This window comes from Nicotiana attenuata, unplaced genomic scaffold (assembly GCF_001879085.1).
Source record: "Nicotiana attenuata strain UT unplaced genomic scaffold, NIATTr2, whole genome shotgun sequence".
NCBI classification, from domain to species: domain Eukaryota; kingdom Viridiplantae; phylum Streptophyta; class Magnoliopsida; order Solanales; family Solanaceae; genus Nicotiana; species Nicotiana attenuata.
This window is the reverse complement of record NW_017671616.1, coordinates 173,118-199,491: the sequence shown is the minus strand read 5'-3', so window position 1 is coordinate 199,491 and position 26,374 is coordinate 173,118. Positions and strand designations below refer to the sequence as shown.

Sequence of the window (26,374 nt, the reverse complement as noted above, 5' to 3'; positions counted from 1 at the left end):
TATGTGACTCCAGTTCTTGAGTAGAGATTCATGTTGGGAGTTCCGTATTTTATTCAGCTATTTGAAATTTAAGACTTCCGCTTATGAATTTAATTCCGTTGCCTATATTCTAATGCTGTTAATTATTAAAATGGAATATGTGCTTAATGAAAAGTAATTAAGTTTGGCTTGCCTAGCTCCTATTAGTAGGCGCCATCACGACCCACGAAGGTGGGAAATTCGGATCGTGACAACTAAATCGGCCTCTAGTACCATCTTACCATGGGTTATATTTGTCTATATTATTAAGTTGTTGAAATAATATTTTTTCTACTTAATTATCAAATAAAATTAAGTAAAAGAATCATTTATTTTCCGGTAAAAGAAATTTTTTTCCTACCAAATGCAACCATAAAGAAGGCAAACATTTTGGAAGGATAGATATTTCTTCAAATCTAAGCCCTAAAGTATTATTTTGGGGAAGAAAGTAACTTCAGAAGACCTATTATCCCTCATGAAAGCGGGTATTGCCTCGCCGCTCTCAAACAAAATAGTGTATTAACATTCACAAAACCCACTGTTTTCAGCGTCTTTCTCATCGTTCAAACCAAAGAAGTATTTGCTGCAAAATTTTGGTGAGTGTTTTTCTTTCTTTCACTTTCAGAAAAAACTATAGGCGATTTTCTCATAGCATAACTTTGGTATATACATGTTTGCTTCTTCATCTTGTACTGTTGTCTAGTTAATTTTTGATACTTTTTGGCAATTGGGTCTGCTGTATTTTCTGTAAACCTCTATGGATATATGCACTTTTGCTATTTCTTTGGTTTTCCACGCTCAAGATTTTTTTTTTTTTAAAACTTGGGGTCTGCTTATTGTGAATAATTGAGCCTAAAGTTCTGATTTTTTTCCTTTAAATCTTTTAGTTGTATAGTTGGTTCCATTGTTAGTTATTTTAGTTTCATTCTGGATATAGAAAAGTAAGGTATCATCTGTGAAATGGGTCAGGTAAGGATTCATATAGCTGAGTAAATATTATTTTATTGAATTGAGTGAAACAAATCTATGTTGCACGGACTCTCCAAAATGATGCCGCTCTCGTGTCGGATCCTCCAAATATACACTATATTTGAAGGATCCGATAGGCACCCTGTGACATTTTCAGAGAGTTCGAGCAACATAGAAACAAATGAATCATTGTGATGTGATGCAAGAAGGTATCCCCTATCTAGGAGTGATAAGTGAAAGCTATAATTTTGGTTCTTTTTTCTTTGTCTCACTTCAGCTTCTGGTTATATTTACTTAGCAGATTTGTTATTCATTTATTTCAAGTCTCTTTTAAGGTAAAATGGTATCCTTAGATTGTCTTTAGAAAACCACTAGCGACTAATATAGTATGGTCAGCTTCAAGCATTTGAAATAACCCTTTTTTTTCATCGATTTCAAGCCTCTCTTTTTAGGGTAACTCCATCCTAAAGCTAGTTTATTTAATGAAATTTTGTCAGTTTGGTCCCAAATTAGTAACTACCATTTCTGAATTATCATAAGTGTCATAATGCGTTGATAGGTCGGGTGATACCCTATAGATGGAATTGGTATTTTGGGGGCTGGGGCAGAAAACTTACTCCCGTAAACTAAAAAGCAGATGATGAATGAGGAAGGTGACAACGAACAAGAAGGTCAAAGATGAAGGACAAAAAACTGATTTGATAGAAAAATGAGTAGGACTTAAGCCGATAGGGGTGACAAAGCAAGTGGCGTGTAATTTATGGAGGAATAGATGGGTTGGTCGGTTACCTCAGTGTTATTAAATGTCATTGAAATTAGTTCGAAATGAGTATTTATTACTTCATGAGTGAAGTCATGAGCTTCAAAGAAGAGTACACTTCAAACTATGACGTACGATTATAACAAGAAGCGGTCGGTTTTTCGAATCTCAAATTTGAGAAGTTGGATTATATCTGCGCTATAGATGCTGAATTTAATTATTTAATTACAACTTGATTATTATAGTACTAAATCCATATATGTTTGATACTTTTAGCTTTTTCATTAATTGTGCGCTTCACTTTAAAGAAGCGTGCTTTTAATTTCTCGTTTATTCTCTTCAAACCCCAGAGACCTTGTGGCTTTTCTGCAATTTTAAATTATAAAAACACTAGGTTATCAGTGGATTCAAGATGATCAACATGAGAATACTAGATTTTATGGGATACAGAAGAGTTAATTCCGAAGGAGGTTATATTTTTAACACAAGCGTTGTCATGCCACTTCATACATTTGGATAAGGATTTTGAATGGGAAGTTTATAGCTATGGGAGATGTGAACATTCACTCATCTAGGAAGAGTGGTATGTAGTAAGCAGAGAGTGTAACTACCATGGATAATTGCAAGGGTTTCCAACGTTGTGAAATTTGCCCATCTAACGGATAATTGCAAGGGTTTCCAACGTTGTGAAATATGCCCATCTAACGGATAATTGCAAGGGTTTCCAACGTTGTGAAATATGCCCATCTAACGGTTAATTGCTAGGGTTTTCAACGTTGTGAAATTTTGCTTACCCATGGTAGTTACGATGCGTTGTATGGTTTGAAGAAGGAAAGCAATATGTTTTAGAGATAAAGAAGGAAGAAATTTTGGAATATGCTAATAACTGTTAGAAACTCATTTTCATTTATCTATTGCACTTCACCTTTGCTCTACTGTTTGAAATGTTGCTTTTTTGGTGTATTTGGTGGCAACTTGTCAGAAAACTCGAAATTTTTAGTACATGGATTTTGATCTTTGTGAGAAGATGAACAGCACTGAAAATTGAGAAATGGAAGTCTTTTCGTTATATAATTGTACTTGAAGAGATAGTCAAACACTTAATATTTGGCTAGCTGAAGTGTTATTACCTATCATTCCATCATCCATTTCTGGTAAATAGTAATTTTGCTGCTTCCTACCCTGTATATACCCTGATGTTTCAAATTAAAAGAGAACATGATTTATTGGATACAAATCCAGGTCTAAATATTCCCTGATATCTTGATTTTCTAGTCAATTCAGCAATACCTTCAAATAGTAGTGGACAGGTTGCTGGACTAATGTTATTATAATAATAATAATAATAATAATAATAATATATTATTATTATTATTATTATTATTTTTATTATTATAATTATTATTTACTTAGTTCGCTAGCATTAGTGTTAGTATGATATACTTTTTTTCATAGATTGATATTACTACCTAGAGTTTAACTGTTTTCTGGGCTTCGGTCTTATTTTTATCTTGTTGTTTTTCTACTTGTTGCCATTACTTTTTTTCATTCTGTTCTCCGGCCGAGGGTCTACCGGAAACAGCCTCTCTGCCCTTCCAGGGTACGGGTAAGGCTGCGTACATCTTACCCTCCCCAGACCCCACTTGTGGGAAATTATTGGGTTTGTTCTTGTTGTTGTATTATTGTCATCGTTATTATTATTGTTATTATTGTTGTTGTTGTTGTCATTGTTGTTGTCGTCGTCGTCGTTCGTGTTGTCCTTTCCTTCATTATTATATTGATTACTAAGATCTTGCCGTCTATATTGGGATGCTTATTTGCTGTCCATATTGTTTCAGGGTTTTTGAAATGGAGGATACACCTAAAGTAGAAGACCTGTTGCCCGAGGGCCCCACAGAAAGTGCGTCTGAGAAGATACCAGAAACCCTTGAGGAGATGCTTTCCAGGCATAGGTACTTCATAAAGCTCTTTTAGGATTTGTTGCCTTGGTTTTTGCTCCCCCCTCTCTTTGTAGTATTGATATTCGGTGTACAACTTTCGACATGATTATTACATTGTTCTGCTTGTAAGACTGGTTATACTCTGCTCGCACCCCTATCGCATTTAACAGAAAATGTTTTCAACGTTGTCAACAATTGCTCGTATTGCTCAAATATGAGCTTATGGGAGGATTACTAACCCTTTAAAATGCTGATATGCAGAGAAAGAACTGAGAAGTTTTTCTAATTGCAGAAATGAAAATTACTATAACTGCTCCCTTCGTTCCTATTTAGTTATCATGTTTACTAACAATAGTTTGATCCAAAATACTTGTCATTTTAGAAAACCAAGAAAGATTTAATTAATTTTTCCATCTTAACCCTTTAATAAATGTGGAGAGAGATTAATATAGTGAATGCAAGAATAGTAATATTAAGATCTAAGAATTAATAAGGGCAATTTAGTTAACTTATCCTTTTAATTGATGTTCTCTTAGGAGGGGGGGGGGGGGGGATGCAAAAGCCAAACTTGACAAGTAAAAGAGATCGGAGGGCAATTCAGTTATTGAATGTATGAGCATTGGTTGTGAAGCACTTGCTTCATTTATCACTTCAAATTAATTATTTGGGAGCTTAAGTTTTTGTTGACACATATCACATCATATCGTTGTATGCAGGAAAGAAATCTCTCAGCTACAGGACAAAGAAATTGCAATGAAAAAGGCAGCGGCTAAAGGCAGCAAAGCTGAACAGAAAGCTAAGAAGAAACAAGTGGATGAAGAAGTAGCTAAACTTTCTGCGAATCTCAAAGAAAGGCATGCTGGGGAGCTTTCTTCTTTAGGCTACAGTGGTGGTAGTAATAATGGGAAGGAAAAAGGGAATCTCGACACGTTGGTGAAGGCTATTGCTGGGGTTTCCGTTGGTGGCCAAAATGACCATTCAAAACCCAGCAAGAGTGTCAAGAGGCGTGAGAAAAGAGCTCAACAAGAAGCAGCCCGAGAGCAGAGAATACAAGAAGAGCAGAGCAATATCGTAAGTGATCGAGTTATTGAGAATGAAAAGTTAGACAGTAAGCTTGAGCCCCTTGGATTGATGGTTAACGAAATAAAGCCTGACGGACACTGTCTCTACCGAGCTGTTGAGAATCAGTTAGCTGTCCGCTCCGGTGGTTCATCTCCTTATACGTATCTTGAACTGCGACAGATGGTTGCAGCTTACATGAGGAAACATGCAACCGACTTTCTCCCCTTTTTCCTCTCTGAGAATGCGGAAGGAGGAGAATCAGATGATTCTCTTGTGGAAAGATTCGAGAACTACTGTAGAGAAGTGGAGTCAACCGCTGCATGGGGAGGACAACTTGAGCTTGGTGCTCTAACTCACATCTTAAAGAAACATATAATGATATTCTCTGGTTCATTTCCTGATGTGGAGATGGGAAAGGAGTACAAATCTGACAACGGCTCTGGCTCTTCGACTTCCAGTATAATGCTATCGTACCACATGCATGCTTTTGGGCTTGGAGAGCACTATAACTCCGTTGTTCCCAGTTCAGCCTAACAGGTTTGATTTTTGTTATGTGCACAAAGTGTTTACATCGACATGATAATAGCTCAACTGATGTCATCGTTTACAACAAACCTATCTACAGTTCATATACTTTTTTCTCAAAGCCCTCCGTTTTGGTCCAAGACTGATGGTGGCTGTTTATGCTAGGCAACGGTTTCTTTTATGTCATTTGAGTCGACTGCGTTTTGTCATTCACAATGCTATTGGAGGACTAAAATCCTAACTTATGGGTTTGGTTTTCTGTTTTGTGATAACTCATATACTTCCATTTGTATTCCAAATTTAGAGCAGCTTTGGTTTGTTGTCAGTACGCGCATGCATTGTAATTTTTTCTCTTTTTGGTGGGCTGTTATCATGTTTGGTTGCAGCCAGACTTGCTAGACTGCTACTCTCATATCTCATCCTACATATATATGTTGTGTGATAGAATACCAGAAAATCTACAGGTTCTTCTTTAAAATTTGTGGAGTTGTGGTATTTGTACTTTCTCATATCTTAGGCTAGAGGGTCTAATAGAAACAACTTCTCTACCTCACACAAGGTAGAGGTAAGGTTTGCGTATGCCTACCCTCCTTAGAGTGAAAATAGCACGGGCTAACTAGTTTTCGGATTGGTAATTGAAAATTAGCTAGCATTTGCAAGGTCATTTAAAAAAAACCACTATTTTGCTGAAACATGGAAAGTTTTAGCATAATATGCTGGATTATGGAGCTCCTGTGTATGAACTTCCAACATATTATGTTGGAACTCTAGCACACGGAAAGTTCCAGCATAATATGCTAGATTATGGAGTTCTTGCGTATAGACTTCCAGCATATTATGTTGGAGATCCAACACGTTATGAAATTCAAGCACATTATGCTGGAATCTCATATTTAAAACATTCGAACTCCAGTATATTATGGTGGAATTTTTTCGTATCTTTTGAAGCGTATTTTCGTTCGGATGTTATCTTTACATGAAAAAGTGGTTAAATTTCGATCGCTTTTAAAATTGTGCTATTTTTCAATTACCAGCGGTAACAAATGTAAATATGGTTTATTTTTCCCTCAAAACACTTACAAATAACATAATTCAAGTGTAGTAATCGTCTTTCTTATTTCTAGGAGAAAACGAAAAGAAAAGGATTAATGGAGATATCTTTGTTTATTAAACAAGAAAAAAAAGACTCCTAATTGATCTTATAAAACATCACTTTTCTTTCATTTGTACAAATACATAAATGTGTTTAGCATGTAATTAACTACATGTTATATCATTAATTATGTATGAAATATGTGAAAGTAGGTGGTTATAGCTAGGTGGAGGTAAAAAATTGGGGAAATTTCACATAAAAATAATTGGGATCCTTGCTTTTCAATTTTATAGCCTATATTTCAATTTACAACCAACTAGCCCAAAAATAATAGGCTAAGATTCAACATTCAACTCCAATAGGTTCTCAAAATTACTATTTAATTTTTAAAAAAAGATTGCCCAAGCTTTAAGTTAATTTTCGAATCAGTAAGTGTAACTCAAAAAATATTAGTTCAACAAACCAAATCCATTTGGATGGTGAAAATTAAATTTTTAACAAGTTTAAATATGTGGGTTTAAATTTTGAATTTGATTTTGTGAGAAATTTGGAGTGGGTATTATCTAGAATTGTTAGAAATAGTATAAGGAGGTTGTATATAAAATTTGAAGTCATTTAATGGAGATTTGCACTGATTTTGAACAAGAATTGCAACTGAAATCGTGGAAGAAGTTCATCTACATACGCTTGTATAAAGATGTATAAAAATGTATAATAGTGTATAAGATGTGTTTATACACTCATATACACTATTATACAAGATTCTACGTAATTATACAAAAAACTGACTTCGTCTTCTTCCTTGCGTTTTTTTTGAAATTTAACTCAAATCTTGCTCAATCTACTCCAAATCACTTCAAATTTAAATTTTGAACTCCGTTTGATATTTTCAATCAATTGGAACAACACCCAATCCAAACAACTAACAAACTCAAAAAATCTTATTTTTGAAAGCAAAGCTTTGAATGGCCTTCAATGGTGGAATGTTGAATCTTCAATTTTCTTACATTGCAACCAAGTGACACAAGGAAGAAGCAGTAATGGCGGACGGTCCCTTGAAGCATATGTAGAAGATGTGAGAAGAAAAGAGAGTAAAAGATGGTTGTGAGAACATAGATTTAACTCCATAGCTTTTAGAAGCAATGGTTGTAAGAAAACAGATTTTGAATTTGCTAGTGCTTCCAAAATATGTAAAATATAGGTTAGATCAGGTAAAACTTAAAAATATGGGCCATTTTTTGTTATAATATGAAGTCAGGTGTATTTTCTTGTAATTATTTCTATATATATATATTGCATGTTTTAATTTTACATGAGAATTAATTAAGAGGGGGCTTGAGTAATATTTTCCTATTTCATATGTTACGTTCTCAATTTTGTGGACTAGTGACTAAGGCATGTGACATGCAACCTGGTGGTTTATTTTGTCTTCTGCATATTTAATTCTATCTATACTCGGAGCTACTTTCATCTTAATTTGTTTTTGTCATCATATCGTAGAACGAGAAGTCATGTAAAAGGCATACTATATTGGTATAATAATAGTAAATGTAACAAAATATTATGGTCATATACCGGTGAAAGGTAGCAGATACCTTGTAAAATTAGTCGAGGTGCGTGCAAGTTGACCGGTATCACGGTTATTAAAAAAAATATTATGGTCACATACTGATGGGATGTAGCAGGTATCTCGTGAAATAATCGAGGTGCATTCAAGTTGATCCGGGTATCACGAGTATTATATATATATATATATTATGGTCACATAAAACACGATATGACAACACCAAATCAGCTTTCTAAAACCATACAAACATAGGTGGTTATATATCATTGTCCTCCTATTTAAATAAATACAACTATAGTTTAACAAGTTTTTAATATATTATATACATATAATACATACATATATCACAATATAGCAAGTATATTTCTTTGTCATAAGAACGTTATGATACTTGCATTCATAGGAAAGTTATGATACATGCATTCATAAATTTAATATTTCAAATTCATGTCTAACCTAAATGAATAATATAACAAGGATATTTAAATGAAAACCAAAAAGAAAAATAAGGAATACGAACAAACAGATAAGTACAAGAACACAGTACGTACGTACATAATAAGGACAAGAGAAGATAAGTGCAGTTGTTGTCACTAAAGATTTTTCTAAGTTCAACAAATTAATTGTTATGACTCTTTGGACCCACTTACCAGATCTAACACATGGACTATATTCTCCTTTCCAAGATCATTATTTTTTTATTTTTGGCCTACCAAATCATATCCTTTTAATAATATTGTCATGATTAAATTTGCCACCTAAATAATCATAAATATAATCAAGGATTGTGATAGGATAAATATGATTCGTCCATCCTCAACTACAGATTTCGCCTTTTAGTGCGGTAAAATGAAAAAAAAATCATGACAGAGAACTTATATATATCGTAAATTCGAATTATTATGGGGCCCTAATGCGGATAACATGTGAGAAATTAAAAAATAGCCAGATTTACAAGTGGTCATTTAAAAATAGTCACCGTTTCAAAAGTAATCGAAATATAGCCACTTTTCATGTAAAGATAAATTTGAACGAAAACACTATTCAAAATCCGAAAAAATACTCCAGTATAATATACCGGTCCAGCATAATATACTAGAACTTTTCGCGTGTTTTTAGTTCCAGCATAATATGCTAGAAGTTCATACACAGGTTCACCGATCTCCAGTATATTATATTGGAACTTTCCGTGTTGCAGCAAAATAGTGGCTATCTTTCAATGACTTTGCAAATGCTGGCTATTTTTGAACGACCAATCCGAAAATTGGCTAGCCCGTGCTATTTTTTGGAAGAAAAAAGTACGACATGCCACGAGTCAAGTGAAATACACATATTTGCATGGCATATTATATTTAATAAATTTATTTTAGGAGTCACGAAATTAAAGTGACATATTTATTACTTAATTATGTTTAAAATTGTAAAAGTTTTATATGTAGCATAAACATATATATTTAATTGATTTGATATAGATATCGTGCGTAGATAAATTATAAATATTTTTCATAGCATAAGTGTGAACCTTTTTCATATTTATTACTTAATTGGGTGTCTCTCTAATTTAAGTTTGTTGTGCAATCTTTTATAGAGTTTTGAACCGAATGTCCACTTGCTGAAATTAATAAGTGTAATATTTATTATTCATATGAGATCTAGCTTTACGTTACAAATAAAATATACATAATATGCTATAAGATGGAGACAATTTTTCTTTTCCTTTTCTTGCTGAAATTAATTACTCCTAAAAAAATAATGTCCACTTGCTGAATATACGTACAAGAACTCTCAAGGTAATAGTTTATTATTAAATTTAAGAATATACTATACCAAAGATACCATGTGCTTTCATATGCTTACTGAAACACATTAATTAGTTAAATAGTTTGACTAGAAATAACAGAATATTTGGTAAAAAAAAATATATGGTTGGTCTTTATACAAATGCATGTAAAGTTCTTATAATCTACATGAAGCATATTATATATTGTAACATTGATAAGGTCAATTTTCTTTATTACTATCTTTTTATTCTTTTTAATATCACATAAAAAGAAGAAAATTAAATGACAAAAAAACTCAATGCACATAAGGCGTGACCTAATAGTCAATGAGATAGATGAAAATCACGAAAGAATCACGTTTATATTATAGAGACAACTAATAATATAACAAGTACACTATAGCAAAGAAAAATGTGTGTGAAACTAACTTATATATCACTGTCATAATTTTTTCTTTTAAATAAAAAAAATAATTGCAAATCCAATTCACACGATTATACCTACTAACATCAATAATAACAAATTTAGTGTAGGATAGTGTATACGCATATTTTACCCTTACCGACATACGCGAGCACACCTACCATAACAACCAAACAATAAGTCATCATAAATCAATAAAATTTTTCCGTACATAGAGATATAAAGACTAAAGTTCAATTAATGTCTTATTTTTTTATATTCATTTAATAGATGAATTTGTGTGTCTTTGTAAAAATATCACTCCACTCATAAAATATACAGGCAAACCTCTTTATAATAATATTTCTGTATAAATTCATTTACTATAAAAGTAAAAATAAATTCAGAACCGATATTTTATGTTATATTATAATATTATAATTATAACAACACTTCACTATAGTATCAAAAAATATCGGAACAAATACCACAGCTACATTGAGATTTGTATATTATTCCAATAACTACAACAATTTTCCTATAGTTGTGTGGTGGTGATACAAAAACCACTTGAGATTCATTGGAAGAGAGGTAAACAACTTTTTTTTTTTTAAATATATAAAAGAATCATTTTTTACATCTTTTTGTTGGGACAAATATTTGCAGTGGCATTTTACAAAGGTGAATTTCAAGATTTGGTTGCTGGGATTTTTCCACTGACCATATGTTTTTGTCCAAATTCATTCAGAATTATAAGCCGCTGTAATCTTTTTTTGGCCCAATAAAACAACAAAAGCCGTCTTTAATATCTTCTTGTTCCTTCTTCATATTCATCTTCATAAATTTTTTATCTTTATCTTTTTAGGCCAAGACCAAATTTAAAGTTCAGCTCAAAGTATGTATTTTTTCTCCTTCTTGCTTTTTTTGCTTTTAATATTTTTTTAAATAATTGTGGTGTCTGGAACAGCTTGCATGCAAAATAGCTACATTTATATTAAGTTTTTTTTGGCTTTGGAATTTGTTGGGAATATTGGAATATTTGTATTGTTTTGATATGTTTATGAGTTTTGTTCATGTGGGGAATTAGCTATAATTAGGAATTTTGCCTTTTGGGGTTTCTTGAAATTGTGAATTTTGGGATTCTGAATCTTATTAGATTGAGATCTTTTCCTTTTTTTTGAAGTTCCCTTGAAAAAAAAACTTGCCTTTTTTCTGCAATTTTTGTGTACTTAGCTTTTGAAATAAAGGGGTTATTTTGTTATTGCTATTTGTTTAATTGGACATCAAATTTGGCTCCTTTTTTGAGCTTCTCCTTATTTTTATCAAGAAAGTTTGTATTTTTATGCAAATTGTGAAGCTTGTTGATTTTGGGTTTTGTTGGTTGATTGGATTTGAAGTTTATTTTTTGAGTTTCCTCCTTTCCTCCTTATCTTGAGCCGAGGGTCTGCCGGTAACAGTTCTCTACCTCTCCAGGTAGGGTTAAGGTCTGTGTACACACTAGCCTCTCCCCAGACCCCACTTGTGAGATTATAGTGAGTATGTTGTTGTTGTTGTTTCTATTTCAAGAAAATTGGGGTTTTTTCTTTGCATTTGTTTTGTGGAATCTGTTGTGAAGTCATAGAACTTAAGCTTGTAATATCACAATCTTGTGGAGATCTTTTTGGTTTGTTTTGGTGAGGCTATAGTTTCATTTATAGCTGTATTTTGCTGTGATCTTTTGTTGATTTTGCCACAAAAAGTTTTAGGTAGTGGCATCTCTCTCTCTCTCTCTCTCTCTCTCTCTCTCTCTCTCTCTCTCTCTCTCTCTCTCTCTTTCTCTCTCTCTCTCTCACACACACACACACACACACACACACACACACAAATAGAGAGAGGGAGAGACCAATGTCATTTTGGTTATTGATTCAATCAATAAGTCTTTGTTTTTAATTGAAGTCTCACTTTTTCTTTATTCATTTCCTTGAAGTGTAATACTATTATAATGGACTTATTTTAATTAAATGGTTTTGCGCCTTGATTCTTGCTCCTTCTCGTTAAACAAATAAGAGAAGTAAATAAACAAATTTTTGTGATTATAAAGCATTAGTTGTGTGCTTTTATCTGCAGTTAGTCAAGTTGTGTTAGAATATCTGTTTTATTTTAATTTTTAGAAATTGGTCTGGGAACTCTTCGAGTATACGGAATGAATGTGATGACTAGTCTGATTTGCTTTACTCCAATGGTTTGCTATTACTTGAGGGTAATATATGTTAGGAAATCAGATGTCTTACCAAAGTTTTAATCATTGTGCAGTAAAAAGTTCTCTAAGGAGGATTGCGACTGCACTTTTTAGAGGATCGTCCCTGTATCTTAGTAATGAATCAGGCAAAAATCAAGCGTAGAGTTGGTAAATATGAAATGGGAAGGACAATTGGTGAGGGAACATTTGCTAAAGTTAAGTTCGCAAGGAATTCAGAGACAGGAGAAGCTGTAGCAATCAAGATTCTTGATAAGGATAAGGTCCTTAAACACAAAATGGCTGAGCAGGTCAGTCTTCAATATATTCATACGTTATGCTTTCTTGAACTTTCGTATCTTTCTATTGTCTGATGTTATCCACTTACAAATCATAACATATATTACACAAAAGCTATGTGAATAATGTTTCTTCGACATCTGACGTGGCGATTGAGTTGTTATCCATTTGTTATCCTTCCTTTTACAGTTTTAAGTTTTTTGAATGATTGTTTCGTTTTGGCAATGTTAACTATTTATTATTCTTGTTCATAAATTGACAGATAAAGCGGGAGATAGCTACAATGAAGTTAATCAGACATCCACATGTTGTTAGGTTATACGAGGTTGGTCCTCTCTATGTCAATGCACATGTGCTTATGTGTGTTTGTGCGAGCCTATGTATGTGGTCTCTCTGATCATAATGGATGTGTAATTGGATCTTACACCACTGTTTTCGGTACCTCCAACCTTTAGGTTAATTATTAAGCAACCCATTACTTTGCATTTGGTTATCCATCATATGTTGAGAACTTCACTTTAGATCTTCGCATCAACGATCTGTCAGAATTCTTTAACTCAGGATACCGGAGGGATATTTTAACCAACTGGCCTATCAAAACATATTTAGCAACTGTTGAGAATTTATGACTCACTTTTGGACAAGACAAGGTCCATTGTACAGCATGTATTTTCAGTATTACTGACATGTATTAGGGCAGATTCTGGCCTTTAACACAACCTATATTGGCATGCAGATAATTTGCTGGTATCCATATACTGCGGTGGAATTGGCTAATATACTGGAGTAGTTAGTTAATCTTCTTGATCTACTCATATGGTACTTTCCAAATTTTCAAGAGTTATACTCTTTTTGAGATGCACCATCAAAATCTTGAAAAATGAGAGAACTAGAAAAGTTTTAAGTCAAAATTACCAAAAAGGGAGCTGGAATTGTTAATTTCCCATTTGGGAACAGACATGTATTTTTCTCTCCTGTTAAATGTTCAAAATTTTGTTAAAAGACCTTTTGGGATGTTGTATACCAAATGCTGCCTGCTATAACAAATCCGTTGACGATAACCTACTTCTGTTATCAAAATCAGCAATAACCTACTAAAGAGAAGATGTCGTTGTGGCTTATGATGACGGCCGGGGTTTCATATGTTAAACTTTGAATCCATATCCTTTTCATCTGCCTGCAGGTGATGGGTAGCAAGACGAAGATATTCATTGTTCTGGAATTCATTACAGGTGGAGAGCTCTTTGATAAAATTGTAAGGGCGATTCTTCTTTTCTTCTAATTCATTCGCTCCCCCCTACCTTAGGAGATAAAGAATTTGACCAAAGAGCACAAAACTTGTTTCTCGTTGATTGCGAACTTAGTTTCCATGTATCCTACCGAAGCTATTCAAACCTATTCTCCGCACTTATCTGACACTTAGCATGTGATTAAAGATATTATCTGTTTTATTGGCGTACAGGTAAATCATGGACGGATGCATGAAAAAGAAGCAAGGAAATATTTTCAGCAGCTCATTAATGTTGTTGATTATTGTCATAGCAGGGGAGTCTACCATAGAGATCTAAAGGTGGGAAGTGTTACTTTTGCAGCATTTTTAGCTGTTAATTTCTGTTCTGTTTTTTCCTTAAAGCTTCTGGCTTTGTTTTTGCTACCTTTATTTTGACATTCTTTAATGATGCAGCCTGAAAATTTACTGTTGGATGCCTCTGGAAACCTCAAAGTTTCTGATTTTGGATTGAGTGCTCTGTCCCAGCAAGTCAGGGTAAATATCTGATCATATGTTTTCTCACCCTTAACATATGTCCCCAACTTTTGATATGAGTCGTTTAAGTTGTTAATTTGTGGTTGTCAGAAATAATTCAGTGAATCTTCAGTTGAGAAAAGCTGCTGGGAGATTGTGTAACAATGTCTGAAGTCTTAACGTCCTTTACTGATTGCTTTTTGTACATTTTGCCTTTGAGAAATTTGGTAGTGATGATTCACAACCCCCTTCCCCCCCCCCCCCCCAAAAAAAAAAAAAAGGGACCAGAAATCTCCATGGAAAGCCCAATCGAGAATCAAGTGGTAGGAATTTTAAAATCACAAATGGAGTTGTTGTCACTATAGAAACAAGCCAGCACGATACTGAAATCTATTTCTGCTTCTTCCTATGATGTTAACTAGTCTAAACATCATTTTCGGTTCACTTTTTTGAAGCAAAAATGGATGGGCCTTGGCAGTTAATTTGTCATTGACGGAATGGATTTTTTTTCCTTTTTAGCTGGAGAACTCCGAAATCATGCTAGTCATTACTTTCTCTACATGTATCATCTTGTGATTAGTTCGAATTTGAAATACAGCTTCAAGCAACAGTAGTAATGCAATATATATCTTTCATTTTGGTGATAGTTAATCTTCCGTTTGGAATCAAATGTAGTTCTTATTTTTAACTCAAATTTTCAGGATGATGGCTTACTACATACCTCGTGTGGAACCCCTAACTACGTTGCTCCTGAGGTGTGATGAAATTGGTCTCCACAACTCTCTCTTACACCAAAAAAAAAAAAAAAGAAGTCCTCTTCATGTGCACCTTTTTTCTTGTTTTTTCTTCGTCTAAAAAATGAGATTCCTTTCTTAGGTACTCAATGATCATGGATACGATGGCACAACAGCGGATCTTTGGTCGTGTGGAGTCATACTCTTTGTATTGCTTGCAGGTTACTTGCCTTTTGATGACTCTAATCTTATGAACCTGTATAAAAAAGTGAGCATTTCTTACGAATTCATTATAGAGTCAAATCTACTTTTGTTTTTGTTATTAGTTTCATAATGTCTATCACGGTTTATGCAGATCTCCGCTGCTGAATTTTCTTGCCCACCTTGGATGTCTTTTGGCGCTATGAAGTTAATTACTCGCATCTTGGATCCAAATCCTATGACAGTAAGCATACTGAATACTTCTGGATTTAGAGCTTGCAACCGGATATGTAACATCTTCTATTTCTCTTATTTATTACATGTGTTTCCTATGTAGCGTATTACCATCCCAGAAATTTTGGAGGATGAGTGGTTCAAGAAAGATTATAAACCTCCTGTTTTTGATGAGAAAAAAGATGCCAACCTGGATGATGTTGAAGCTGTATTCAAGGATTCTGAAGTGAGCATAGCGGAATATGGAACAAATTTTGCATTGACTTCAGAGGAAAGAATTGATTGATGTATGAAGTTATCCTCACTTGGTTCTTTTTTTTTTGGGCACAAAGCAGGAATATCATGTAACAGAGAAAAAGGAAGAGCAGCCAACTCCTATGAACGCATTCGAGTTGATCTCAATGTCAAGAGGACTCAACCTTGGGAATCTCTTCGATGAACAGGTTATTGCCTATGAACTTCCGTCTTTCTCTGTTATTTCTCTTGCATATTTTGGAACTTCTGCTTGATTAGCATGGTGCTTGTACCTGGAGTTACATCATGTATGATTATTCTGACTCAGTAGGGACATGCTTTAATGAAATTAATGTGAATTTCAGATAATTTTGGTAACTTGGTATAAGAATATGGTTAATGAAAAGTCACTTTTTACTGATGATAATACCTTGGATTATTTTTTGTTTATAAATGTTCTCCAGTTATTATCAAGTTGCGAAGCCCTCCACAGCCAATTCTAACACCAAAACATCAAAATGGGAGAGAGAAGTCAAGAAACTGTTATGTGTTGTAAAAACAGCTTCTTTGCATATTACACAGTAGGATAGATGACTTTTTGCAGACATGAACCTGAAGGCCCTGAGTTGTGCTAACCTGATCGATTCATCATATTTAGTTGTTAAGTAAGCGCTGGACGTCTCAAAACGTTGCAGTAATATTGCATGCATATACATACTAACTTCTATCTCTTTCTCCTGTGTGTTGAATTTCAACATCTTATGCCGCATAAGGCTTCTGGAATCTCAATGTAACAACAGTCCTCTCGTGACGAATTATTATTCAGAATTCCCAGTTTGATTTGCATTTAAGTTATTCATGTGAGCGAGGATGAAAATACGGAAGTTAAAAACATTAAGTTTTTAAACATTGACGACTACTAAGTAGGTCCTCCATTTTGTCGGAAACATTGATGATGTGTATATTACAATATTCTTCCTCCATTGACAGATGTTTTCATTCCATTGTTCGCAGGAATTTAAGAGAGAAACAAGGTTCACATCTAAATGCCCGGCCAATGAAATAATCAGTAAGATTGAAGAAGCTGTAAAGCCCCTTGGTTTTGATGTTCACAAAAAGAATTACAAGGTGGTGATGAATTTCAAACATGCATTTCACTCGGCATCTAGATCCCTAATTAGTTAAATTAATTTTATCTAATATTGATTCTGTGCACTTGGCCTGATTCTACTCTTTTACCTCAGATGAGGCTGGAAAATGTTAAAGCTGGAAGAAAAGGGAACCTTAATGTTGCCACTGAGGTATGTTCAATTTATTAATTGGTCATTTGTTTTATCTTATTTATTGTTACTTTTTCTTTTTGTATTATCGAGATTGCCATCATTATTCCGAAATGTGCATCTTTTGCCGTTGTATCCTGAACATTGTTTGGCCTGCAATTTAGGTATTTCAAGTCGCCCCTTCTCTTCATATGGTTGAAGTGCGAAAAGCAAAAGGAGATACTTTGGAATTCCACAAGGTACCATATTTTGCTAATTGCCAAAAAAAGTTATCTAAATGACAATGCTGAACTGTGTATACCACTATTAGTAGGCTTCGATAGGTGAAACCATTGTATAATCACAAGCTGATTGCTCTAGCAGGAACATAAACCTCAAGTTAACTGTTTAGCTAATAGATACATGAAAGAAGTAATGGATGTTTAGCTAATAAATGGTCATGCTTGTGTAGTAGCAATCTATGTACTTATTTCCAAAACGCATAGGTTTTTGTCGTGTGATACACCCCAGGGAGAACCACACCCCAAAAGCTAGCTATTGAGGTGGGAGAGCCCAAGGCTATATAAACTCTACATCAGCACATTGCAATACCTATGTGGGACTCAAGTCTCATACCTTGTAGTGGAACATAACAAACCACCACGCTCCAGATCCGTCGTCCTCGACGGCTGTGAGCTAGACCTTTCTAGCCCCGGACGAACACTGCAGCTGTGAGCTAGACCTTTTTAGCCCCGAACAAACACTGCAATACCGGCGTCACCATCCATGGCATGGTGAGCATGGAGGGCGGTGGCTCTAATACCATTGATACAACCCAGGGAGAACCACACCCCAAAAGTTAGCTATTGAGGTGGGAGAGCCCAAGGCTATATAAATCCTACATCAACACATTGCAATACCGATGTGGGACTCAAGTCAAGTCCCATATCTTGCAATGGACCATAACACTGTGTTTTGCGTCGTTAATACCTCGTTGATTTTTAGATCCTATTAGTCTTTGCATTATCCTCTTGTTCCTGACCTCTTAGTTACTAATCAATCTCGAACGATATCTATTTTTCCATCAATTATTCATTGTTTGATCATTTTGTTGTACACTTCATGCAGTTTTACAAGAGTCTTTCAACTAGTCTAGAGGATGTAGTGTGGAAAACTGAAGAGGACATGCAAAATAGGTAGTATTTTTCGATCAATTGAGTGGAGCACGATACTTCACGAAGTTTGATTTGCGGTCGGGGTATTATCAAGTGCGTATCGCTGAGGGTGAACATATTACTACCATGAAGAGCAATAGCATTAGCTTTTGCTGGTTCTACCACATATGTAAAAACTTTTACAACTTCTTTCTTTCTTTCTTTCCTTCCCCTTTTTGTTCTTTTTTTGGTTGTGGTCTGTTCTTTGTAGTGGGACTTTTTTCTCCCATGAGAAAGTGACCATGTGAGGAATTTCTATTTATTATCATGAGTAGGAGTTTGTTCCTAATCACTTGCTGTTTGTATAACTGGTATACTCTTCTGACAATTGTATTAAGCTTTTCAGCTCCCTCTAAAAAAAAAACATAAAAAAAATAAAATAAAGAAGGAATCCACTAAGGAGAATTATAATTTTCATTTTCCTTGTCAAATGTGCAGTTTGTATAATTAGTAGACACCTTTCACAATTTTTTAAAAATGGATGCTTTATTTATCACAGGTAGAGATGAATATTGTATGGAAGCGGCAGGAAATTCTTTAGCCTTAAATTAAATCGGAATATTCAGGAAGAATAGGTTGTTCTAGCTCCATACCCGTCAAGAATTCTTGATTATCAGCTCCCTCAAAAAAAGAAATGTACCTATGAAGAATAGCTTTTCATTATCCCCTGTCTGACCACCCTGCCTACCATAATGTAAGGATTAGTGGCTGCTTCCACGGCTCGAACTCTTGGCCTATAGGTCACACAGAGACAACTTTACCGTTTCCACGGCTCGAACTCTTGGCCTATAAGTCACACAGAGACAACTTTACCGTTGCTCCAAGCTCCCATTCACTTAGAAACTTATATGGAATCGCAAAAATACATCATAAACAGAATGGAAGTTCTATACATAAATTGTATTTATGTATTAATATAAACCATGAAGGACCCACTTTTTGTTTTTTCAAAACTTTATGAAGCCAAAACAGCTTTCAAAACAAGTTGTCTTTGAAAACTATAAGGATAAATCATTGTCAAAATTGGACAAGACCAATCAAACGAAGGAACTAGTAAATGTCCCAATTCAAATGTCACTTGCCCCACTCTACTTATTTCCTTTATATATACCACCTCCTCTGTCAATTCTCTTTGTTGAAAGAGCATGCCTAGTATCATTAGCTACCACAAAATATTCTGCAAAATCATCATCATTATTACACAGTATGCTTTTTCAGTAAAAATTTACTTGCACCCGGTGTTTACACTAACCCAATTAATACATGACACATGTACTCACATACACTAAAAGGGCGACCCGGTGCACTAAGCTCCCGCTATGCGCAGGGTCCGAGGAAGGACCGGACCACAAGGGTCTATCATACCAGCCTTATCCTGTATTTCTGCAAGAGGTTGTTACCACGGTTCGAACACGTGACCTGGTCACATGGCAGCAACTTTACCAGTTACGCCAAGACACCCTCCTCCTCCCTTCTTGTACTCACATACAGTACTATCACTGAATGGTTTAACTATGGTAAATTAGTATAGTTTAGTATAAATACCAGATGCGGAAAATTTTACCATGCTTTCCCTTTTTGAGGAAGAAGTCGTTCTCTTTGAGACAGAAAAAAATAAAACATAAGTTCTGAAACAAAGAGTACTACAGATATACATTTTAAATATATATACATTTTACATATTACACTCAAGCACTATACTGATATTTTTCTTCCTCATCAAACAAGGGAAACAACAAACAAATAAAGAAGAAAAAGACCACCTATCTTAAAATATATGTAGAATGTGTTTGTTCGCTCAAAAAATGTTACACATCTTACGAGTACAAAACAACATAAATAAATCCCGGGATAATCATAGCAAATCGTAATAATCCGTTGGACCAATTGAAAGACATGAAAATAAGAACTCACGATTAAGGGGAGAAGCATTAGAAACCTTTATTGATAATATTTGTTTGGTCTGCCTCTCCATGGAGAGGTTCAGAGCCTTACAATGGTGTTTTCTCTTCTCATAAGAGGGGTATCTTTTCTCGTTTCTCTCTCCTCTCACTAGTGGTCGAGAAGCAGCCCCCTTTCTGGGGTTTCCTCTCTTGGTATTTATAGCTGTGAGCTTCGTGAGCTGGCGATAAGTGGCCGTAACCACGTTGAGATCTCGCCTTTTGTATTGGCGCGTAGGCCAGGGCCTTGTCGACCGAGCTAGAGGCGGGTTGACCGTTGTCAATCCTGAGTGTTCGTGCCGTTAATTAATCATGAATTAACTTAAAACGGGATTAGCCTCGTTAATTATCATGGGATCAGATTTTGACCCATACAGTGTTGGTACATTTATCTTGAATGTGTGACAACTCTCTTTTGATGATGACTTATCTTGTTATTTGCTGCATTATTTGCCTGTGTTGGTAAAGTCCTAGGAATATCTTTTGGTGTTGGCAAAAGCTCTAGTGTAGCTAATAATACCTCATCCATTGTTGGTCTAAGTTTTGGATCTACATTGAGGCACCGTAAGGCGAGTGCTGCTGCAGCTTGTGCACCTTTCTTTGAGTACTGCCCTCCGAACCTTGTATCCATGATTCTCAGTACTCGTCTGCTGTCGCTTAGGAAAGGTATCGCCCATTCTACCAATGTTTCCTCAGCACCTCCCGGGTTCTCCTCGCCTGTAGCTCGTTTTCCTGATAGCAGCTCCAACAGAACAACACCGAAACTATATACATCGTTCTTTGGAGTCAAATGACCTGTTACAAGTAATTGAGGGTTGCCTTGAGATAAGATATACAAGATACCAACCGTGGGTCACAGTAATCACAAGGTGAATAGTTTAATGGAGATGGATTAGTTGACAAACTGATTGAAACTTACCTGTTGCTACATATTCTGGTGCGGCATAACCCCGAGTTCCTATGACCCTGGTTGAAACATGAGTTCTATCTCCATCAGGACCATCCCTTGCGAGGCCAAAATCTGATAGTTTCGCATTAAAATCCTGCAGATGTTCAATGAAATATTTCATTTGTGACCTTAGCAGGTTGTATGATCGAAATCAACAGTTTTCTGATGCTAATCAATATCTCAGACGTAGAGATTGTACCGAATCAAGTAGAATGTTTGATGCCTTGAGGTCCCGATAGATGACATTAGCATCCAGACTATGCAAGAAGGCCAGTCCTCGTGCAACATCTACTGCAACGTGCATCCGTTTACCCCAAGTCATAAGCTGAACTCCTTCTGCACAAAAAAGGAAACATTACTAGTCTTCTCAGCAACTTTCCGGAAACGCATACTATGCACTGATTTTAAATGTATCAAAAATGGAGGCAGTAGATGAAAACATGCTACAAGAAACAATAGAATTATACTCCTTCCGGTCCACAATAAGTGACCAATTTGCCTTGGGCACACCCATAAGGAAATACTAAATTCTAGACAAAAATAGTTAGTGTGACTAAACTACCCTTAATTAAATGCTGCAGCATAGTTAATGTGAGGAGTAAAGACTTTTTAGGGATACGTACATAAGGGTAATTTTGGAAAAACAAATTGAATTTTTCTTGGTTATATAAATGGACACTTATTTTGGACCAAAATAAAAAGGCAAATTGGTCACTTATTGTGAACCGGAGGGAGTAATCGATAAGAACAAAAGCAAGCGGGGAAGAAAAGCTTAGGAAAAGATTTTCGAGTCCAGCCTAGATTGAGTTGGCTTTGTTGTACAAGTATTCGACGCAATGAACTGCTTTCTTCAGAAGATCACAGAAAAGATCCTTCAATTGCATGAACAATTATCTTACTAAGAGATAATAATACTTCTGGAGTATTAGCGTTATATCAATGCTTGAGAAAAATGTCCGGCACTACTACATAATAAAGCATACAAATCAGAGGCGAATCCAGGATTTAAAATTTGTTGGTTCTGGTCCTTTTGGATTCTCCCCTTTGGAGTTACTGGGTTCTAAATTTATAATTTGTACATGTTAAATGAATTTTCCAGGATAAATACAAGGTTTGATCTAAAGTTACTGGGGTTCTGCTGAAACTGTGCCGTATACAGTACATATGTGCCCCTGTACAAAATCCTACCTAAATGACAGGAAAAATTGAGAAAAATGATTATAAAGAATTCGGCAAATGAAGAGATTGACTCACTTCTGAACAGATGATTTTCCAAGCTTCCTTTGGTCATATACTCATAAACAAGAAGCCTGTTATCACATTCTACGCAATATCCAATTAGCCTCACAAGATTTTCGTGGCGAAGCTGCCCTAAGTAGTTAACCTCTGCCTGCAGAATTGATGCGAGGGACACTAAGTTATTATCACTGAGAACAAGTGCCACAAACAAAACATTAAAAAAAATCTGAAGGCTTATAAATGAACATACAAGCCATTCTCTGTGCCCCTGAAAGCTTTCTGGCTTAAGTTTCTTGACGGCCACTACCATCCCTGTCCCTGGTTTACAAGGCGTAAACGTATTTTCGTCTAGCCATCCTTTGAAGACATATCCAAATCCTCCCTCACCAAGAAGACTATCAGCTCGAAAGTTCCTAGTTGCATTCTTGAGGTCATTGAAGGTAAAGGACTTGAGATGGCTGACAGCAGATAGATCAATTTTGCAAGACTTGAGAGCATTTCCTAAACTGCCCTCAAGTGTCTGGCGATGACTGTATTCCTTTCTCTCACTGCCTGGGCCTGTTCTAGAATCTGGAATTACAATTGCGAAGAAGTAAGCAGATAGGAAACAGAACTCGATTCGCAAATATTAAAAACTAAGTAATTTTTTTTCCGGTTAAAGTTCCAAGTCACTCTTTTATTGTCAATGTTGTGCAAAGCACTGTAAACAAGCCTAACGAAGTGGACAATATCACTGGTGAGTCCCTTAAGGGCGGGTGTATGTAACACCCTAGGCGATCCCACACCGACAAAACACGGTAGAGTTGTTGGGTATATAAGTAAACAAGCCTTATACCCTAATGACGCATTTTAAAGCCGTGCGGGCCTAGGCCCAAAGCGAAGAATATCACTAGTGGACTGGGCTGTTACACAAGGAGGGGATGACCTAACCTTCTTGTACAAAATGATAACCTGCTAATCAGATTATACAGTATGTTTTAATACATTGTAGTGGTAACTGCCAAAGTAATACTCAATACAAAAAGCTAAGTAATATTCAATACAAAAAACGAACAAGTCATGGCACGAGCCATACATGCCATACATGCTTTCACAGCAATATCAGTTTGAAGAGTTGCAAGATCACTTTGAAGAGTTAAGGAATAAATTAAGTAACTTTTTTGCCGTAAAATATAATTGCTCTCACTCTCGTATTTGTAAAGGGATGCAATACGTAAATTCACGAGAATGATTTAATATACTCCATGAGTCTACTTCAACAACACCGAACTAGACCAAGAGCAAATACACACACACAACTGTCTGAACAAAATTGCAGGAAGCACATACAGCGGCCCCATCCAACCTGAAACTCTGCAACCTTCTGGACTACAATATAACGAACAATAATCTCGCATGTCTATTTCTTTTGCTTAGTTTTTGTTTCCAATGTGGAATAGAACTTGAGATGCAAAGGGGGAAAGAGTAGACAATTATTCTAGAGTCTACACAAAGCTCTTAGGAGCCAATTTGCATAACTTCAAAAATGATAGTGAGGATTATCCAAATAATTGGATAGCAACAGCACAACGTGTTAAAGAAGCAAATAAGAGAACAGCACACCGTATAATTTGCTTCTTAGCCAACTAAATTCAGACTTCTAAAAGATGATAGAATCCTAGAAGGGTAACACCAAAATCACCAAACAGCAGTTTGGGTACTTGAGAAGTATCCATTTACTCTAGCGAAACTTAAAGACTTCTCAAAATAGAAAATTTTGTACACAGCCATACAGGTGACTTGAAAAGCAATCCCTTTTCTCTTATGACGTGGTGTCAGGGCCAACTTTCACGCTCCTCAACTATTTCACCAGGTACCTACTACCTCAACCAACACAGCCATACAGGTACCAATAACGCTGCCCGCGAAGCCTTAGCCATATGTAAAGCAATCCATATCTTCCTAGCTCAATGCTTCGTAAAAGCTATTCATTACAGCATACTGCATACCTATTCTCAATAGCTAACATATTAGGCGAAATTGCAAAATCTAACTCGAGAATTAACCCTGAACCATACATAAAAATAGGGTCTTGAACAAATTACAAAAGCAATCCATATCTCTCTACTTCAATGCTTTCTGAAAGCTAGTCATTACAGCATACCTATTCTCAACACAAACAGGCGGAGCAAGAATTTGAAGTTTATGGGTTCGGGATTTTAGTTCTTTTACGTTACTGGGTTCCAAACGAATAATTTGTACATATTCCATGAATATCACAAGACAAATACAAAGTCTGTACAAAAGCTACTGGGTTCGACCGAACCGGAGGGCTAGCTCCGCCCCTTGACACACACACATACACACACATATACACACACTACAGAACTATAAAATTCAGCTCAAGAATTAACCCTGAATTAGACATAAAAAGGGTCTTGAACAAACTACAAAAGCAATTCAAATATTGTACAAAACTGAAACAAGAGGGAAACATGCAAAAAAAACAAAGTGAAAAGAGAATGTGGGAATGAATTCATACCAGACAACAAGCTAGAAGATGCATGAGCAAGCTTTACAGGTTTACCATAGCAAATCCCCATATTAAAACAAATATAAGATTCTCACTTTATAACTAACTTTTCCTTTAGAAACTTTGAAAACCCCAAAAAGGATAAAGGAGAAGGAAGAGGAATATATGAAGAGAAAAGGAGTTGAATAAGTACAAGAATAGAAAAATGAACCCATTGTTATTTGTTATTGTTAAAGAGGAAGAAGCTATGAGAGAGAGAGAGAGGCCCTTTTAGTCTTCAGTCAAGAGTAAGGAAAATCTCCATTGAAAATGTTGTCACAGCTACGGTTAAACATATGGTCATATGTGGGGTCCATTTTTTGAGGATGTGGGGCTTAGTTATGTCTATGTCGTAGGTAGGGGCGTTCGTGGTTCGCTTTGGATCGATTTTTTCCTAAAAAGCACTCAAATTAAGTAAGTCGATTTTTTAAATATTAGAACCAAATCAAACCAATTAAGTCGGTTTTTCTCGATTCGGTTTATGTCTGTTTTTCAGTTTTTTCGGTTATTCGTCGGTTTCTCTTAAATATATAAGACATACACTACCAAACACATATTCTCGCGATCACATTTTCAATGTAACACTATCAAATCAATTGCCCTTTGATAAATCTATTATTTACCAAGATATATTGATGATAATTGAATCAAATAGTGATGATTAATTTAAGGACTCAATTAAAAATATGTTATTTTTAACACGAAATGGATTCTTACACTAAACAAAAGAAAACTACCAATCAAACTAGAATGTAAAGGTAAAGAACTATATTAAAAGTGCAAATTATTAACATTTACCATAATTTTTTTTGAAACTTTGTATAACAATATATATATTTATAGGTGTAATAATAAATTTGAAATAGCTACTCCTATAGTCGGTTTGGTTCGAATTTTTTCTGATTAAAACCAAAACCAAACAAAATTTGATCGGTTTTTAAAATTCAAAACCAAAACCAAACCAAACCAAAAAGTATCGATTTTTTTGGTCGGTTTGGTTCGATTTTTCGGATTTTTATGAACACCCCTAGTCGTAGGGGTAAAGTATTGAACTGTGCCATAACAAAATTTTGACTATCCTTAGCCATGGAAGGTTGTGATTTTCAACTCGTTGCCTAAACATAGTAATTACGTTATTTGAAAAAGTGTGAACAAATAAATATATCACGTAATAGTAAGTAGCATATCAAGTCATGAGCGATAACGAAACCAAGCCGCCGTCTATAGGCAAAGGGACGAAAGCCCAACGAAGGCCTATGCTACAGTAAAAAAAAAAAATACATTGAGGTTACGAAGTCACTTATACTATATAAAGGGAAAGGCATCGGTACGGAGCCATGTTAGCTGTGGATATAGACTATTTTTAATATTTTTATTATTTTAAATTTACTTTTACTATTACGTCAGCTATCTAATAGCTTAATATTTATATATATATATATA

At 35.2% G+C, this 26,374-nt stretch overlaps 3 protein-coding genes across 11 annotated transcripts; 2 read left to right on the top strand and 1 right to left on the bottom strand.

Annotated features, from left to right (window-relative positions):
• Positions 1-415: 415 nt before the first annotated feature.
• Positions 416-5,752, top strand: LOC109209320 (OTU domain-containing protein 6B-like). 2 transcript variants are annotated; one of them, XM_019372579.1, is made up of 4 exons: positions 416-614; positions 3,586-3,699; positions 4,404-5,286; positions 5,375-5,752. In XM_019372579.1, the coding sequence occupies exons 2-3, from the start codon at positions 3,596-3,598 to the stop codon at positions 5,281-5,283; spliced, it is 984 nt and encodes a 327-aa protein (XP_019228124.1). In that variant the 5' UTR covers positions 416-614; positions 3,586-3,595; the 3' UTR covers positions 5,284-5,286; positions 5,375-5,752. The 2 variants fall into 2 exon arrangements, with proteins under 2 accessions (XP_019228124.1, XP_019228123.1); XM_019372578.1 differs by having other exon boundaries at positions 4,404-5,752.
• Positions 5,753-10,626: 4,874 nt separating this feature from the next.
• LOC109209319 (CBL-interacting serine/threonine-protein kinase 3-like) lies at positions 10,627-18,667 on the top strand. 8 transcript variants are annotated; one of them, XM_019372571.1, is made up of 16 exons: positions 10,637-10,708; positions 10,983-11,012; positions 12,410-12,643; positions 12,895-12,957; positions 13,816-13,887; positions 14,095-14,202; positions 14,317-14,397; positions 15,078-15,131; positions 15,253-15,378; positions 15,466-15,555; positions 15,649-15,771; positions 15,878-15,988; positions 16,794-16,907; positions 17,024-17,080; positions 17,224-17,298; positions 18,167-18,667. In XM_019372571.1, exons 3-16 carry the CDS (start codon positions 12,473-12,475, stop codon positions 18,236-18,238), a joined length of 1,317 nt encoding a protein of 438 aa, XP_019228116.1. In that variant the 5' UTR covers positions 10,637-10,708; positions 10,983-11,012; positions 12,410-12,472; the 3' UTR covers positions 18,239-18,667. The 8 variants fall into 8 exon arrangements, with proteins under 8 accessions (XP_019228118.1, XP_019228116.1, XP_019228121.1 ...); XM_019372572.1 differs by lacking the exon at positions 10,637-10,708 and adding an exon at positions 10,780-10,798; XM_019372573.1 differs by lacking the exon at positions 10,983-11,012 and having other exon boundaries at positions 10,627-10,708.
• A 1,286-nt stretch (positions 18,668-19,953) lies between these two features.
• LOC109209318 (protein kinase 2B, chloroplastic-like) lies at positions 19,954-25,194 on the bottom strand. The gene is made up of 6 exons (XM_019372568.1): positions 24,902-25,194; positions 22,631-22,950; positions 22,396-22,531; positions 21,341-21,477; positions 21,112-21,235; positions 19,954-20,987 (listed from the first exon to the last, which is right to left on the bottom strand). The coding sequence occupies exons 1-6, from the start codon at positions 24,960-24,962 to the stop codon at positions 20,581-20,583; spliced, it is 1,185 nt and encodes a 394-aa protein (XP_019228113.1). The 5' UTR covers positions 24,963-25,194; the 3' UTR covers positions 19,954-20,580.
• Between the last annotated feature and the right edge of the window lie 1,180 nt (positions 25,195-26,374).